We start from the raw sequence: 17,925 nt of genomic DNA, 5'->3' as shown, positions 1-17,925 counted from the left end.
GTTTGTTGTGATTTGGCGCTATATAAAAAAATTGATTGATTGATTGATTGATAAGAGTTTTTCTGTGTCTAGGAGACGAAGGGACGCCAAATATTGAGGTCATCATTCTAGTGTGTACTGGAGCTGCAGCCACCTTCCTCTGGCTCATGCTTATCCTCTTTATCCGCAAGCTCAGGAAGGTAGGAATTTACTGAACAGTACATTTATTTCTTAAATTCTCACAATCAACATGATTTTAACATTTGTCAGCATGTGGAAAATTGAAACAATTGTATGTGTCACAGTTTGTTCCTTGAAACTTTATGAATGACTTATTCTTCTTGTGAAATGCAGTTTCATGGAAGGCTTAATTTAGCCAGCGTTCATCATTTCCGCATGTCCTAACAAGTGTTGGTTGCATATTTGTGTGCAATGTAACAGGATCAGGGACATTTTGCACTCATGCAACAAATTCTTGCAATATATTTTTTGTGTTTTCTGCCTTTGCAAGGAAAAGCAAACTAGGAATTTTAGTAGTCCTGTTGATGTTTGCATTGACCTCTGCTCATATAAATAGTGTGATGAAGGAATAATTGTTGGAGAAAGTGTAGTGACACGGACCCACAACAGGGGGCGCAAATGAACGGTCAATAGATGAGCCAAAAGGTAACAATTTAATGTTGTGAATGTGCACAACGATGATACAGACAATCACAGAATCTGATAGCAGTCAATACACCAAGGTGACGTGTGGGCAGGCTCGAGGATAGAAGACGTCTGTCCTGAGAAGAGCCGGGACCACACGATTTCCACCGCCACAGAACCTGGTGAATACTGGAGCCGCCAAGTCCCGAATTCCCAGGTGATCACCGTCCCCGACTGTCGGATCTGGTACTGCTTCACAGGTAGATGATATCTCGGCAACGAGGTGGAGATGACGTCCGGTCTTTATGGAGTGAGATGATGAAGTGTAGATGGGTGACAGCTGTCAAGAGATAATGAGTGACAGCTGTCACCCCCGGCTGTGTCCGTGGCGGCAGCGCCCTCTCGTGCCTGAAGCCCGCACTTCAGGCAGAGCGCCCTCTGGTGGTGGGCCAGCAGTACCTCCTCTTCTGGCGGCCCACACAACAATAATGGTCAAATACAATTAAGAGCAAATAACAGAACTTGTTTAGTAAATATTTCTATTTATGATGAAATATTGAGTCTATATTGTATCTCCTTTCAGCAGCCCGCTCACTATAAAATGGGGCCGTCCATCATCATCGACCCCGATGAATGTCCTCTGGAGGAGCAGAACGAGCTTCTCCAGTACGACGGCAGTAAATGGGAGTTTCCCCGCGACCGTCTGCAGCTGGGTGAGTGCTGCACAAAAACAAGACCAACAAACAAACAAACAAAAATCAGGCTTCTCATTTTGGGTGGTGAATCAAGAACCAGTCAGTCCATCAAAATCGAACCCCTCACGTGTTATCAGTTCCTCTTATCAACATCATAATGGTTTTCTGACAGCTCCGTGTTGCAAAATCACATTTGACATGACATCAGATGTGATGTCGTGTTCTCAAACTTTAGAAAGGCTGCATTTATGCTGAAGGCCGACATTGTTCAACACAGGAAAATATAATTAAGAATCGGTACGCAAATCGATAAAGAATCAGACCAGTAAGCAGAATTGACAGTGCCATTGATATTGATCAAATCTTATCAATTTCCATCCCTGTTATCATAGCCAGTGATGTGCTGTAACTATAGTCAGCCCAGTCTCACATTTTTTTTTTCATCCTCACGTCAGGTAATTATTCAAATTTTCGTGATTGTTTTTTTTTTTTTAACTCACTATTACTAATCCTACTCCTACCCCCAACTCTAACCTTAACCATAACCTAACCCTACTCCTTCCCCTAACCCTAACCATAGCCACCCCGAGCCCCCCCCCACTGCACTTTTAACTAGAACTAACTAACTAGCTAACTAACTAATTAACTAGTGCAAACCTCCGCCAAGGCCATGGGGTCACTGACGCCATAACATCTACATGCCGTGGAATCATTTAACCTAAAAAAGTCTAACAATGATGTTTGCTCAGTAGTTAAAAAAAAGTTTCATCTGCTGTGACTGGATAGCATGTATCCTTAGCGCTTGGCATCACAGTTTATTGCAACTTGTACCTTTCCCAGAAGCTACTGTCATCTGAGCACTGATATTAATATTGCATGTGCTTATAGACAAAAACAAATAAGAGACAAAATTCAATTTATTATTCAACTAAACTGCAAATATATAAATTTTTTAACATTGATGAAACACTGCTCTAAACAAGGCCATAGGGTCACTGACCCTAAAGAGATTCCCTCCTTGGCACAGTGATCTATTTCTTTTTGTCTCTTTCTCTAAAATTGTATATAATAATCATTAGATTATTAATATATAAACAAAAATAAATTTAAGAAATATTACAATTTGAAAACAAATGCACCTGGACGTGATGACAGCTGCAACTGCTTAATGCTAACTTTTAACATTGAAAATGCCATAGACATGCTAACGCGTTAGCATCGGGATCCGGATCGTGATCCGGATTACCACTAAAATTTAATCACTTGTTCCTCTTGTCATTTCCAACCACCCCACAAAATTTAATCAAAATCCGTTCAAAACGTTTTGAGTTATCCTGCTGACAAACAGACAGACAAATAAACAAACGCAACCGAAAACATAACCTCCTTGGCGGAGGTAATTACGTGCATCCATCACGGAATGAATTACAATGAATTCGTGCTCCCATGATGAAAATTTTGCACTTTTCGTGACAGTATGATGAACCAGTGTATATAATGTATATTTTGTGCTGCTGAATCACAACAATCCATGAGACTGGGTTGCTACAGCCTGCAGAGATAAGTTGCCCACCTTTCTTTTCCTTTTATCTTGTTTTAGAGCTTTTCTGCACAAATCATTGATTTTCCAAATGTTTGCACCTCTAAGAGGATACAGAACCCACTGTTATGTTGTGTGTCTGTCTGTCCAAATGTGTCCAAATGTCATACTGGACTGTTGATGTAATAAAATTACATGGGATGGTGTATCTGTTGGGAAGGTGTTGTAGCACGGACCCACAACAGGGGGCGCAAAGGAACGGACAATGAATAAGCCAATAAGTAACAATTTAATGTTGTGACAACACACAACTAAACACACAAGATCTGTATAGTCAATTAACACCAGGTGACGTGTGGGCAGGCTCGAAGATAGAAGACCCCCGACGAGAGATGAGCCGCGTCCTACACGGCTTCCACCACCAACGGCCTGAAGAACACCAGAGCCGCCAAGTCCCGAGTCCCCAGGTGGCCTCTGTCTTCGGCTGTCGACCCTGGTACTGATGGCAGAAAACAAAGACAGGATGGATGAGTGTGAATTCGCACACTCAGTAACCCACAGTCTGCACTCAGTTAGGAGGGAGCACCTCCACCTCCAATCACACACTCGTGCAGCTCCTGTTTAACCACTTATCTGATTGGAGTGTGAAGCGAAGCCGTCGCTGATCACACCAAACGCCAATCCCACAGATAAGGCAGACACAACAGGATAACGGCTGCAAAAGAAGTTCAGATTATCACTCAACGATTTGACTCAGCAGAGAAAATTACCTTTTCGGTAGTTGATTTCTCGGCGAGGAGGTGGAGTTGCAGTCCGGCCTTTATGGTGATGGTGATGATGATGAATGAGTGACAGCTGGTGCTGAGGATGAGTGACAGCTGTCACTTCTTCTGGGTCTGGCGCCCTCTTGTGCTTGGAGCCCGCACTCCAAGCAGGGCGCCCTCTGGTGGTGGTGGGCCAGCAGTACCTCCTCTTCAGCGGCCCACATAACAGTATCACAGCGATTCCTATTATATTAAATAAATAAAAACATCTTTGATTTGTAATTTTATACTGATGTTTAAAATTGCCTAAAAATATTTGGGGTTATTTTTTAAAGGTTATCAGAAGTAATAAAACAAAGACATGGGATTTAAATTATGTGTTAATTCCTCATTTATCTGATCTAATTCAACATGTGTCACACCATATTTCGCAGTTCATTATGTTAACACCAAAAGGTGCCTTATGTCTCGTCACTTTTGGGGAATCATAGTTGAGAGAACACTTCATCATTTGTAGAGGCTGGGCAGGTAAAATTATGATTAAAAAAAAATTGAGGTGGGCCTCAAAAGACAATCAAATATTAAAGTGGGCTGCAGCATTTTTATCCCCTGCTGGCCAAAGGCCTATGTCGTGTTAATTTCCGTCTGTCTGTCTGTCTGTCTGTCCGTCCCTCGGGCCATCCCAAGAATCATATAAGCATTCTGAAATCAACTTGTCTCACATTTTTAGGAAGAATTTTGTGATACTTGGTACAAGTACTTGTTATAGGTTGGTAATATGCATATTATCATATCGTTTGAGTTGGGCCAATTTTACCAGAGTTAGGCCCTTGATTAACAAATCCAGACTCTGTTAGTTTCATGAGTGGGTGCCTGCATTCTGAAATCACGTCTTCTCACATTTTTAGGAAGAACTTCATGAAACTTGTTACAATTCCTTGTAATAGGTTGCTAATGTGCATATTGTAATATTGTACAAGATTGACATTTTGGCAGAGTTATGGCCCTGATTAATAAACCTAGACATTGCCAGATTCATGAGTTAATGTCTGCATCCTGAAATCAACTATCACATACCTTGAAATGTTATCAGAATGTGGCAAGCACTTGTACCAAAGCAACATTTGCCAGCGGGGGGTGGGGGGTGGGGGGGTATTGTGCTCACAGAGCACTCTTGTTATGTTTGGGAATGGATGGTGTTAAAATGTATTTACAGATTAATAGCAGTCCACCCTTGGAAAAATGTGTGAAAACGGCCTTCAATGTGATGTAAAAATGTTATTAAGAGTGACCTCTCTGCAGCGGGCGTAAAAGGTCAACAGTTACTTGCTGTTTTAATGAACCGTACATTTAATTTAAAAGTGCCCCATGCAGCGTGCCGTTCAACTTACAGATCCATGGCTGAGCTGACAACAATTCCAATGTGATGTCACATGTTAAGGAACAGGATGCTCTATACACCCAGTTAACGTACTAAGTACCTTCTTCCTTTGCCAGGAAAAACTCTTGGCCATGGAGCCTTTGGGAAAGTGGTGGAGGCTTCTGCCTTTGGAATAGACAAACTCTCAACTTGCAAGACTGTCGCTGTAAAAATGCTCAAAGGTATGACATCAGCGTTTTAGCACTATATTAATAAAAAATCTATAAAATGTCACCATAACAAGCATATTATTGCAAAGTGACTGAGAGAGGTTCAGTACTCAAGAAGCATGACAGTTTGTTTCTTGTGCGTGTTACAAACCTATGAGCTACTGCACCACATGTGATTGTAATTAATGTTTGTATGGAGTATTGGGTCAAAGTACAACATCTGTTCCTCACCATCTGAATATATATCTATGTATACATATGTGTGTGTGTGTATGCATGTATCTCCCAGTGCTTAATGAGCATATGATCACAGATCAAATGGTCCAAACTGTGCAGGTGGTGAAGGGTTCAAAAGTGTAAGATTCAAATACAAAAATGAGCAGAAAATATGTTTATATCATTGAGCATTTGAGGATTCAAACATTTGTAATCTATCCCATCCTGCCTCCAGCCTCAATTTTAAAAAGAAATTATTTACAATCTCATTCGAGCATCTTTCCAAACTGTCACAATGAGCCATAAATACATTGAAATGGAAACAGGAAAACAATGAAGCCAAAAAGAAAAAAAAAGTTGGAACTTGAAAGTTTCATGTGCTTGAGGTTTATTTGGTCACTCGGTAACGCTTCTGCAGTTCTTCAGAAACAAGCTGGGGAGTAAAAGACCTGCCAACTGGTGGTGATGGTGAGGTTATGTATCAGTCAGGATAACAAACATCTTCTTTGCTGTCAGGGGGGTTAATTACACCTTGGCATAAATCATAGTTTGTCTGAGATAAACAGGTCGTCTGTCAGAGGTCATCCTGATATTATTGACCGTAGTTTCTTTAAACAAACCCCGGCTGTTTCAGCTTTTACCTCATAAAAACCTTGAAGTCCAAACAACACTCCACCTTCATCAATGTACAATTGCTTAAAATGATCAAAACTTTTGTTTCTTAAATTCTAATAGATTTCCATCATTTAAAGAGGGTAAACATGTACATTAACTGGCTCTAAAGCAACATTCATTCATTCATTCATCTTCTACCGCTTAGTCCAATTAAGGGTCACGGGGGCTATCCCAGCAGTCATAGAGCACGAGGCGGGGTACACCCAGGACAGGACGCCAGTCTGTTGCAGGGCCACAAATAGACAAACAAACACAGACACACCCACACACCTACAGACAATTTTTTAAAGATTCCAGTCCACCTAACCCGCATGTCTTTGGATGTGGGAGCAAACCAGAGCACCCGGAGGAAACCCACGCAAACACAGGGAGAACATGCAAACTCCATACAGAAAGGCCTAGGGAATTGAACCCACGACCTTCTCACTGTGAGGCAACAGTGCTAACCACTAATCCACCACGCTGCCCCTCTAAAGCAACATTTTTAGTTTATTTTACCATGTTGTTCAATGAACGCAATGACAATTATCTCACTGTTTCAGCAAGCATGTTTGGAAAGAGTTTGCAAAATGTTAATAAAACGTAACAACACTGTAAAATCACCTCCTGCTTTTACTATGAAAGGCTTCATATTTGTTCCACCACACTGCAGCACTGTACAAACATACACTAATAATAAGGAGCTGCTGAATGTGAAATCGGCTTTAAAAATAACCTGCAATCACTTTTAAGTGTTTAAAATATATTTTAGGTGATTAAACTACATCATGTGTTTAGGTGCCTTGCTCCAACTTATAAGGAAATCAGAATATATCCAATCAGTTTTTTTTACAATGATTTTATTGATCAGTGATTGGCAACTCTTTTTTACCATTGTACACCTACTGAAATAAATGAATAAATTATCAATTTTATTTAATGAAATAGCAAAACAAAAATATCATATATGATTTTTGCAAGAATATGAATGGAAGTTTTAAGTTAGTAATTTTGTACTAAACATTATTTATTATATTATTATTATTATTATTATTATTATTATTATTATTATTGCATGGTTCCCTCCGGGTGTTCCAGTTTCCTCTCACGTCCCAAGACATGCAGGTTAGATGAATTGGTGACTCTAAATTGTTCAAGCTGTAAGTGAGAGTATGAATGAGTTTGTCTGTCCATATTTCGGCTCTGCAGTTAAACTAGTGGCCTGTTGAGGATGTACCCTGCATCCTTCCCAATAACTGCTATGATAGGATCTAAACACATAATCAGGTTTAGAAAATGGATGGATGGACCAACATTATTATTATTATTATTATTCACCATCATCATCATCACATCATCATCATCACATTATCATCATCATCCATCGTTATCATCATCATCATCATCATCATTATTATTATTATTGAGATTTTCCAGTTGTTAACCCCCACAAGTGGAAGTGGAAAATTTATTGACACTACCAGCATTTTATTCCTGCAAGGATCCAAATTTTGTTGCAATTACTTTTCTTTACAGTAAGCAGTTCAGAACTGTTCTTCTCTTTTGTTACAGCTTTTCATAGAAAACGAGAAAATACAAAGGAGCTGTTAACTGTGCACCCAAGTGTAGTTAATTCATCACTTTTAGAATCACAATTTCACTTTTCAGTTTAGCAGCTATGTTAATATTCTGAATGGTGAATAATAAATTGAAAAATATATAAAGAATTAATTGAGTACTTTTGATAGCCAGTTCAGCAGAGAGCATGGCATGTTTATCTTTGACGCAGTTGCATTCACAGACATATGTTTGAAACAACTTTGTATTCCACAGGGCAGGATTGTGTTCACTATACTAGATTATATAATATGTGCTTTCCTCAGTATGAAAGTTACATTAAACTTAAACGTAGACTTGTGTTTTCTGTGTTTACTTTTCATTTCATTATCTTTGCATATTACATTAACTAAATGTTCTGGTAAGATTAACTCATTTTGGTCTAGAGGAAGGTTTTGTAATAATACAATTTTGTAGTAATACATCAAAAATCTGTTCCTTATTGTTTGTCCATGAAGCTTGAATTACAAACACAAACTTGAAATGACATTAAGAAGCTTAAAATGTAATTTATTGTAAAATTGTTTATCTTTCCTGCCAGGATGTTGATAATAGGCCTACCAATGTGGAACATACTGTACATACATCTTCTACCTCTTATCCGGGATCGGGTTGCGGACAGTGTGTGATATATTTTTGCATATTGTTGTTTTTCCTTTATTAAAGGAGGTGCTACAACTAACGAGCGGAAGGCTCTGATGTCAGAGTTAAAAATTCTGATCCACATCGGACATCACCTAAATGTGGTTAACCTGCTTGGAGCTTGCACCAAACCTGGAGGTGAGCTGAATTCTAGATTAAATTTTAATTGTAAAATCATAATTATTATTATTATTATAACACCTCATAACATTGCACAACTACAATGATTCAAAGTGTTGGCCCAACTTTAAACAAAATGTTTCAGCTAGTGGCATGCAAATGAATTATGTTTATCCAAATTAGGTAATAGTACCCGTGGGCATGAAGACCCTAAAAGCTACAGCATTGTGACATTTGACCCCAATGATCGTGGCCTTCACTGAAATTGATTGACCTCTGGCTGACCTTACCAGGGCAATTCTCTGTGTCATATTTACAAAATGATTACAAAATACTTTAGTAATTCCCAGTTGGGGAGCTGAAAGTCAGACAGAAAAAGACATTGGTCCCATTGTGTTGAAAATCACATCCCTTGACATTTGCCATAGTGAATTATTTAAGGGCAGGTTTGGGGTCAGCTTTCAATGACATGCTGAGTTTGTTAGAAATCAACAAAAGGGTCTGTGAAGAGTAGGCCAGCAAAGCCAACGTGCCGCCTTGTTTAGTGGTTAGCACTGGTGCCTCACAGCGAGAAGGTCATGGGATCACTTCCCGCCCTTTCTGTTTGGAGTTTGCATGTTCTCCCCGTGTCTGTGTCGGTTTCCTCCGGGCACTCTGGTTTCCTCCCACAATCAAAAACATGCTTATTAAGGGTCTGCTCCTTTCTCTGCCCCTGGCCAAGACAGTGTCTCTACATCTGGAGTTGGTCCCCGGGCGCCGGACTGTGGCTGCCCACTGCTCCTAGTGGTTGGATTGTATCTAACTGTAATTAGGATGAGTTAAATGCAGAGGACAAATTTCGTTGTATGTTTATATCAACCCAGTCTCACGGATTGTCGTGATTCAGCAGTACGAAATATACATTAATTTATTGGTTTGTCATATTGTCACGAAAAGTGCAAAATTTTCATCATGGCAGCACAAATTCATTCTAATTCTAATTCCGTGATGCCTGCACATAATTAAAAGTGCAGCGGGGGGGGGGGGGGGGGGGGGTCGGGTGGTTATGGGTAGGGTTAGGGGAAGGAGTAGGGTTAGGTTATGGTTAAGATTAGGGTTGGGGGTAGGAGTAGGGTTAGTAATAGTGAGTTAAAAAAAAACCCATCACATAAATTTGAATCATTTCCTGACAGAAGGACGAAAAAAGAACGTGAGACTGGGCTGGTTTATATACCCACCTCCATATGAATGCCAAGTTTGGTGAAAATCAGTCAAGCCCTTTAAGGGCAATTCTGGGGTTGCCTGTCATCCACATATCAAATTTGGCGGAAATTAGCCAAAGGCCATGGGAAGAGTAAATAAACAAGCAGCCAAACAAACATTTCTCAAATGATAGTATGATTAAGTAACCAATTAATATTTATGCCACTAAGTGAAGAAATTTTGTTAGGTTGGTCCAACAATTCATTTTTGGTATTTAAATAATTAAATGAATGACAGTTTTGAGAGGACGGCCCAGTGATTCTACTCACCTGCAGTCCGCGGTCTGAATGTGGCCTGATAAAGTCTTATCTCTGTTACTAGGGGAGCTACGACCACTACCTTTGCACCACCCCCCCCAGGACTAAACCAAACCAACTTTTTAGGTTCCTTAGATGACCCCAAAACACAAGCAGGATAAATGATAAAAACTGGCCTCAAGCCAGTTATCTAAGATGACGTCCAATATGGCCGCCAAAATAGGGTTGTTCACTAAAGCACCTTTAAACAACATATAAACAACTTAAATATTGCAGAGATTCAATGGTAAGGGTCTGTTGGTGGCCATTTTGGACGCCATTTTGAATCTTAAACCCATGAATGAATTTACTTTAGGCACAAATAAGTTTGGTGTGATCTGCAAAGGTCTTGATATTTAAGTTGTTTATATGTTGTTTAAAGGTGTTTTAGTGAAAAACCCTATTTTGACGGCCATCTTGGACGCCATCTTGGATAACTGGCTTGAGGCCAGTTTTTATTTTTGGGAACATCCTGATTGTGTTTTGGGGTCATCTAAGGAACCTAAAAAAAGTTGGTTTTGTTTAGTCCTGGAGTGAGGTGCAAAGGTAGTAGTCGTAGCTCCCCTAGTATGTCTTTATTTCTTTTTAATCAGAAATTTTTGAAATACCCTCAGAAAAGTCATACAGAAAATTGCTTTCTTAACAGGCCCATTGATGATGATAGTAGAATTCTGCAAGTACGGCAACTTGTCAAACTATTTGAGAAGTAAGAGAGCTGACTTCATTGTCTACAAGGTGCGTCCATGACTTTGGCGTTGCACTTATCATTCCAAACGTAGCAGTTTGAGGAGTGACGGAAAGCAGAGTTTAGCATTGCCCCCGCTAATGAGATTTATGCTTGCTGCTCAGAACCAGGATGGTAAAGTGGTGTCGTCAGGATCAGGGTGCGAGCTGAGTGAACTGATGAAGCGCCGCTTGGAGAGCGTGGCCAGCACCGGAAGCTCCGCCAGCTCCGGCTTCATCGAAGATAAGAGCTACTGCGACTCAGAGGAAGAGGAAGAAGGTAAGAATCCAACCAAGTCTTGCTTCCCTTCAACCGCCGTACACCCTCACGCATTTGTCCCTCGTCATACTTCCCTCCACCCCCTCTCACCTTTGCCCCATCTATCCTGCTCAGGAACAGAAGCACCCCCCCCCCCCCCCCCCACCAGATTGTTTTTGAGTCTGGCGGGATGTTTCCTCCGCCTGTTCAGCAGTACAATCACTACAGCAGGAGCCAGTGTCATTTCGCTGAGTCTGGGGAGGCGTCTGTTTATTTCCCGTCTTGACCTGAGTGTCGCTCTGCTGTCGGGCTCAAGCTCCAGCCCGGTTCATCTGCAGTGTTTTTCCTGATGTGTTATTTTTGGTTTGATTAGCTGTTTACTCAGGTGGACAAGTGGAAGGACTCCTCTCGAGGTCTTCTCTCAGATCCCCGACCCACACATTTCACCTGACATCTGAAAAATAGTAGGAACAGGACTTTTGTTTTTTTTTAATTTCTTGTGTGTGAAGGATGTTTTAAAGATGGCGTGTAGGAGGACATGTACGCGCATGCGCGCGCGCGCACACACACACACACACACAACAGGACTGATGTCATTTTGCATTCCATCACACTGACTTAATTTTAAAAAGCACGAGATTATTATCGTGATTTAATCATCATATGATTTATGAAGCAACATTCCCACTGTTTTTTTTCCCCACAGAACCTGAAGATTTATATAAGAGAGTTCTGACATTGGAAGATTTAATTTGCTACAGTTTCCAGGTTGCTAAAGGCATGGAGTTCTTGGCTTCCCGCAAGGTATATTATTCTACGAATAATGCAACATTACCATGAAGTTTGTGGTTTATAATGTAAAAAATAGTGGAATTTATCGTGAAATTATTGTTTACATTTTAAAATAATGTTCTGATGTTATTTGGATTTTACTTTACTCCTTTGTGCTTTGAGGCAGTGCTGGCCTTAACGTTAGAGAAACTGCCTTGTGACTGGAGGGTCATAAGTTCAAGGCTCCTGACAGACATTATCACAAAACAGGGCTAGGCATGAAGGGCCATGCTGCAGGTTTTCCTTGTAACCGATCACCTCAGGAGGTGATTTCCAAGCCCCATTCTCCTTTGCTGAAAAATCAAGCCAGCTGTCCAGTCTTGCAGTTCGCTGAATGGCTGTTTGTGTGTGTCTCCATAAGCTAATCACTCGCCATTGACCCTCATGTTAAAATGTTCAACTTTACAGCTGAAATAAACACATTTACAGTCTGGTACAAAAACTAGCTGGTTAAAAAAAAATTAAACTCTTCATTTAAGCTGTGTTACCCCATAAACTTATGAATCATTAAAGGAGTGGTTGTTTAGAGTGACCAAGTGTGCACCTGTAAGAAGAGTCCAAACAGCACCGCAGTAACAGTAGTTGCCTGTTGCTGTGGACCCGACTGTGTTTGTCCTTTCTGAGTATTTTATTGCAAGTACCTGCAATAATATTGCTTAATGTGCAGTTAATTGTACTAACCGACCATCTAATAAGTCTGTGCTCCAGTATTTCTGTTGAGTAAAATTTTAGTATTCTCAATTTGTATCTTAGCACTGTTAGCAATTATTAGGTACCATGGTACCATTAGGTCCACTGATGGTGCCATGGTGATTGCAGCAATATGTCGGTCATTTGTTTTATCGATTGTGAAAACCACCACCCAGCCCACAAAAATAATGCAACAATCAAACACCTGAACCAAGGTTAGCTTGTTAGCCTTAGCTTATTTGATAACTCCCCCATGCCAGAGGAGTGGGGGTATTTTTAGGGTTTATTCATCCCACCTACATATTGCTGGTCTTGGCAGACATTCTGCACTGTCAGCCTCAGCCTGTTAGAGCTCAGAAGCTAAGTTGAGTGGGTCCTGGTTAGTACTTGGATGGGCGGCTGCTTTGGAAGATCAGGGGCTGTCTGTGTTTCTGCAGGTGAAACTGAAGTTGTGTCAAGAAGGCCTTTGTGCCAAATCCCAATGTGGATCTGTGCAACATAACACAGGTCTTACTTGCCCTCCAACTCTTTGCCCATGGATTGGCTGAGAGTTAGGCCGTGTCAGGCACTGCCATGATGATGACGACATTTGAAGCCGCCCTAACTGAGCTTCGAACCCACTCTTCAGAAAACCTATGGGGGACATGACGGACAGTTTGTCCAGTGTATATGTACAGTCTATAGTGATTTCTCAGGTGATCGAGGAGGAGATTATCTTTAAAACCACCTACTGAAGCGATCGGTTTCAAGGGAAACAAAGGTGCCCTTGAGCAAGATCCATAGAGTTACTTGCATTGTGCCATTGAGTATGTTGCATGTGGCAGCATGCTGACATTGGAGTGAGTGGGTGAAGTTGTGCCATCATGAGAATGCACTTTGTCTTAGATGGAAAAGCACCATGTTAAGGCAGCCTGTTCACCTTTTGTTGTACTGTTTGAGTGATATCAGTTTAGAAGTCATTTATGAATTTGCGGAGAGCAGATGTTACAGTTTAGAGAATGAAGCACTTAGTTCAGATAGTCTGGATATGGAACTCATTATCTCCTATTGTAACATACTTGATGATGGTAACATGTCATGCTTCGCATAAGCACGCAGTTGCAGTGCTGTGAGGATGTCAGCAAAGGTGTGGAGAACTTTGGCTTCTACGTGTAGGTGTCACATCAAATAAGACTTCTCCCTCCTTCATTTCATTAGTGCATCCACCGGGATTTAGCCGCACGAAACATCCTGCTTTCTGAAAACAACGTTGTTAAGATCTGTGACTTTGGACTTGCCAGAGACATCTACAAAGATCCTGACTACGTGCGCAAAGGAGATGTAAGTTTATTTAAATGAAGAAGTGCAACAATTTACGCTTTATTTTTCCAGCTGTCTGAAATTTGCTGTTTGTCAAATCGAAACAGTTTTAATTTTCTTGCAGTTTCATGACTTCACAGCATACAAAGCAGTCTGCTGCTGCCACTGACTTAGCAGAAACAAAAGGAATAATTAGTGAAGTCTGTGAGTTTTAGAAAAGTCAAACAAAATATTTGAGCTGAAAATGATTATTTAAATTCAAAAAGAAGGAACCTGCTCATATAAATCCAAGAATATACCCATACAAATTAGACAAAATTGGCTGAAGTGTCACAGACAGTAACTGACTGGAACATTGACAAGGGAAATGTTCACATGATTGAGAATATGTTCTTCTTGATTAATGTGCACAGGCTAGACTGCCGCTGAAGTGGATGGCACCTGAGGCCATATTGACAAGATCTACACCACTCAGAGTGATGTGTGGTCCTTTGGTATTTTAATGTGGGAGATCTTCTCTCTGGGTGAGTATCACAGCCTTCATCGCTGTTCTCCTCCTTCAGAGTCATATGTAGTTGACACTCATTTTGCAAGGAGCAGTCTTGTATTTTAATTTCTATAGGCATGAATGAATGTTACTTATGCACCACGTATAAAATAATAATAATAAGAAAAAACCTCTAGATTTAACTTTAAAATGAGTTGACAACTTGAAATGATAAGTTGAGGGAACCTTTGTGATTCAACCATGGCAACACAGTATCACATCTTTTCAGGACACAATCACACTCCATCAATCACAATCATGAATGACTGATGGATTTATGCTGAAAACTAAACCAGGTCATTTTGTGTTTTTCTCACTTTATTATTTGGCATCACTGTCACACTGCATGGTGATTTTATTCCTAACCAAAATCACTCATGGCTTTCAACTACAGTTAGGTTAGTCCTAATGGTGCATTTACACATAGGCAGGACGCATTACGAATGTCATATTTGCGTCATTCTTGGCACATTCCTGACATTCTTAATGTGACTTAACACATCTGAATAGGTTTCTTAATAGTGTGTGTTGGTGCATAATATTTGTGATTTTTGTGGAGCATGTTTTTGGCTGTCAAGAAATCTTGCACGGATGTCATGCACCACCCTCATTTCGCCTCATGTCGTGGAGGTCACAACTGAGCATGTTGATCTGTCTTGATTAGTGGTGATCATTAACAGAGCATGACAGGGTTCTTCTCTAACGTGCGTACAATTAAACCCCGCTGCACCACTTTCAGTTTCATATGCTGAAGAAGGACAGTGACGCCAAGTCGGCTAAAAGTCTCATTCCAATGCTTATCAGCACGCTTCAGCAGGTGTTCCACCTGCTGCATGTGCCTGATGTTTTGGAAAACGAGTGAGACGAGAGCCACGTGGAGCCACACATCTGGCTCTGTCTGTCTCCTCCTCATTTCTGCGCCACTCCATGGCACAGAGCACGTTATTCTGCACAAGCACAAGTTCTTCTGCTTCTGCTGCTTCTTCTGCTGGATTTTGAGGAGCACACTGGAGTGATCTGAATTGTTCAGCAACTGACGGCTGGATGAATATGGGTGTGTGTGTGGAGACAATTCACCTCATTCACAACGTGACAGAACTTAACGATGCGCTGTTAGGTGCGATAGCATGCTGATAGGCATTGGAATGAGACTGTCAGTCAGTTCATTTGTGAGTGAGATTACTTCGGTTGTACTTGTCCAATTGCCACCAAATTTGGTATGTGCATTACTCACTGTAACCTCAAGAAACCTACTGATTTGGGGTTAAAAACCTACTTCGTACACATTTTGTGAGTGCAATAACTACTTTCCTAATGGCCTGAATATCACAAAATCTGGCACTGTGTTTGGCATGGTGACCCTCAAGAAGCCTACTGATTTTGGAGTTAAAGGGTAAAAAAACACTGAGCTTTACTTGTTAAGGCCTTCTGTAGAAATGTCACTTGTCAGTGGCAAACTTGTCAACATTTACCCAGGGCAAAGCATGTTTAGTGGTGCAGTGTATAAGCATGCTTTAAATTTAAGTCAATGTGGAGTGGCACAGCTTTGACTTGACCTCATTAATATATTTTCAACATAAATAAACTTCTGTCACAACGAGAAAATTGTAACAATTTGCATAGATTTTTAGTTATTCAACTTACAGTAGTGTTCAGAATAATAGTAGTGCTATGTGACTAAAAAGATTAATCCAGGTTTTGAGTATATTTCTTATTGTTACATGGGAAACAAGGTACCAGTAGATTCAGTAGATTCTCACAAATCCAACAAGACCAGGCATTCATGACATGCACACTCTTAAGGCTATGAAATTGGGCTATTAGTTAAAAAAAGTAGAAAAGGGGGTGTTCACAATAATAGTAGTGTAGCATTCACTCAGTGAGTTTGTCAGTTTTGTGGAACAAACAGGTGTGAATCAGGTGTCCCCTATTTAAGGATGAAGCCAGCACCTGTTGAACATGCTTTCTCTTTGAAAGCCTGAGGAAAATGGGACGTTCAAGACATTGTTCAGAAGAACAGCGTAGTTTGATTAAAAAGTTGATTGGAGAGGGGAAAACTTATACGCAGGTGCAAAAAATTATAGGCTGTTCATCTACAATGATCTCCAATGCTTTAAAATGGACAAAAAAAAAAAAAAAACAGACGCATGGAAGAAAACAGAAAACAACCATCAAAATGGATAGAAGAATAACCAGAATGGCAAAGGCTCACCCACTGATCAGCTCCAGGATGATCAAAGACAGTCTGGAGTTACCTGTAAGTGCTGTGACAGTTAGAAGACACCTGTGTGAAGCTAATTTATTTGCAAGAATCCCCCGCAAAGTCCCTCTGTTAAATAAAATACATGTGCAGAAGAGGTTACAATTTGCCAAAGAACACATCAATTGGCCTAAAGAGAAATGGAGGAATATTTTGTTGACTGATGAGAGTAAAATTGTTCTTCTTGGGTTCAAGGGCCACAGACAGTTTGTGAGATGACCCCCAAACTCTGAATTCAAGCCACAGTTCATAGTGAAGACAGTGAAGTATGGTGGTGCAAGCATCATGATATGGGCATGTTTCTCCTACTATGGTGTTGGGCCTATATATCGCATACCAGGTATCATGCATCAGTTTGGATATGTCACTGTACTGTAGTTATTTCAACTTTCAACTGAGTTAATGCCACAAGACGTCGCTAGTTAAATTTAAATAACTTTAGTTAAGTCGAAACAACTTTTAAAAATCTAAGTGCAACATAGATTTATCACTATCACTTTTCCTTGTTGAGACAGCGGTTAATTTTTTTTAGAGTGTACCCAACCAACTGACTAATGCTTTTCATTAGTTGTGCCAACCCTCCTTTGAGCTCTACCAAAGTACTGATAACAACTATAAAAATAAGGATACATTACATAAATAATACTAGTGTGTGGGTGCCAAGATTTCTTTTTGTTGTCCTTAACAGCTAAGCGGGATGCTGGGAATCCATCTATTTTAAAATAAGGAAGTCACTGCACTCAAAAAAAAAAAAAAAAAGAAGGGAACCACTGTCTCACAGAGAAAAACTGATGCCACAGTTTGCAAAAATTTCTTTTAAAATGATTTCAACCTAGTTATTTCAACTTTCAACTGAGTTAATGCCACAAGACCACTCTAGTTAAGTTGAAATAATGTTAGTTAAGTTGAATTGATTTAAAAAAAAAATCAATGCAAATTGTTACATCACTTTTTCTCTTTGAGACAGCGGTTCATTTTTTAGAGTGTGGTTTGAAGCCAGCTGTTCACCCGTTTTATATTTCATGCTGTGGAACACATTTTGTTGTTCTGGCACATGTTTCTTTTCTGAAATATGCTCAGCACAGATCCATAGATCAATCAATGACTATGACATGGAAATGTTACCTGAACTTATCTTTTCATGTTTAGTGAACTTAAAATTGTCCGGCAGCCCTAATACTAACATTTTAATGTTAAGACAAAGAGTGTGGTGTATTTTTGGGTCGGGGTTGTGCACTGTGCTCTCTGCTGGACAAATTCAGCGATGATATGATCTCAGCAGATGCACGGCGTGATAGTAACCGTCTAACTGTACC

The 17,925-nt window shown here is 40.3% G+C and overlaps 1 protein-coding gene across 1 annotated transcript in view; it reads left to right on the top strand.

Moving 5' to 3' along the window:
• Positions 1-17,925, top strand: part of kdrl (kinase insert domain receptor like) — a 105,587-nt gene that overhangs the window by 58,709 nt on the left and 28,953 nt on the right. Inside the window, 10 exon segments of the mRNA XM_034181621.1 lie at positions 73-179; positions 1,208-1,337; positions 5,121-5,225; positions 8,367-8,480; positions 10,647-10,735; positions 10,850-11,003; positions 11,689-11,786; positions 13,701-13,823; positions 14,216-14,252; positions 14,255-14,326. Coding sequence (XP_034037512.1) covers positions 73-179; positions 1,208-1,337; positions 5,121-5,225; positions 8,367-8,480; positions 10,647-10,735; positions 10,850-11,003; positions 11,689-11,786; positions 13,701-13,823; positions 14,216-14,252; positions 14,255-14,326 — 1,029 coding nt within the window.

This window comes from Thalassophryne amazonica, chromosome 11, assembly GCF_902500255.1.
Source record: "Thalassophryne amazonica chromosome 11, fThaAma1.1, whole genome shotgun sequence".
Taxonomy (NCBI): Eukaryota; Metazoa; Chordata; class Actinopteri; order Batrachoidiformes; family Batrachoididae; genus Thalassophryne; species Thalassophryne amazonica.
Note: the sequence above shows the minus strand (reverse complement) of the source record. Positions and strands in the feature narration are given on the sequence as shown.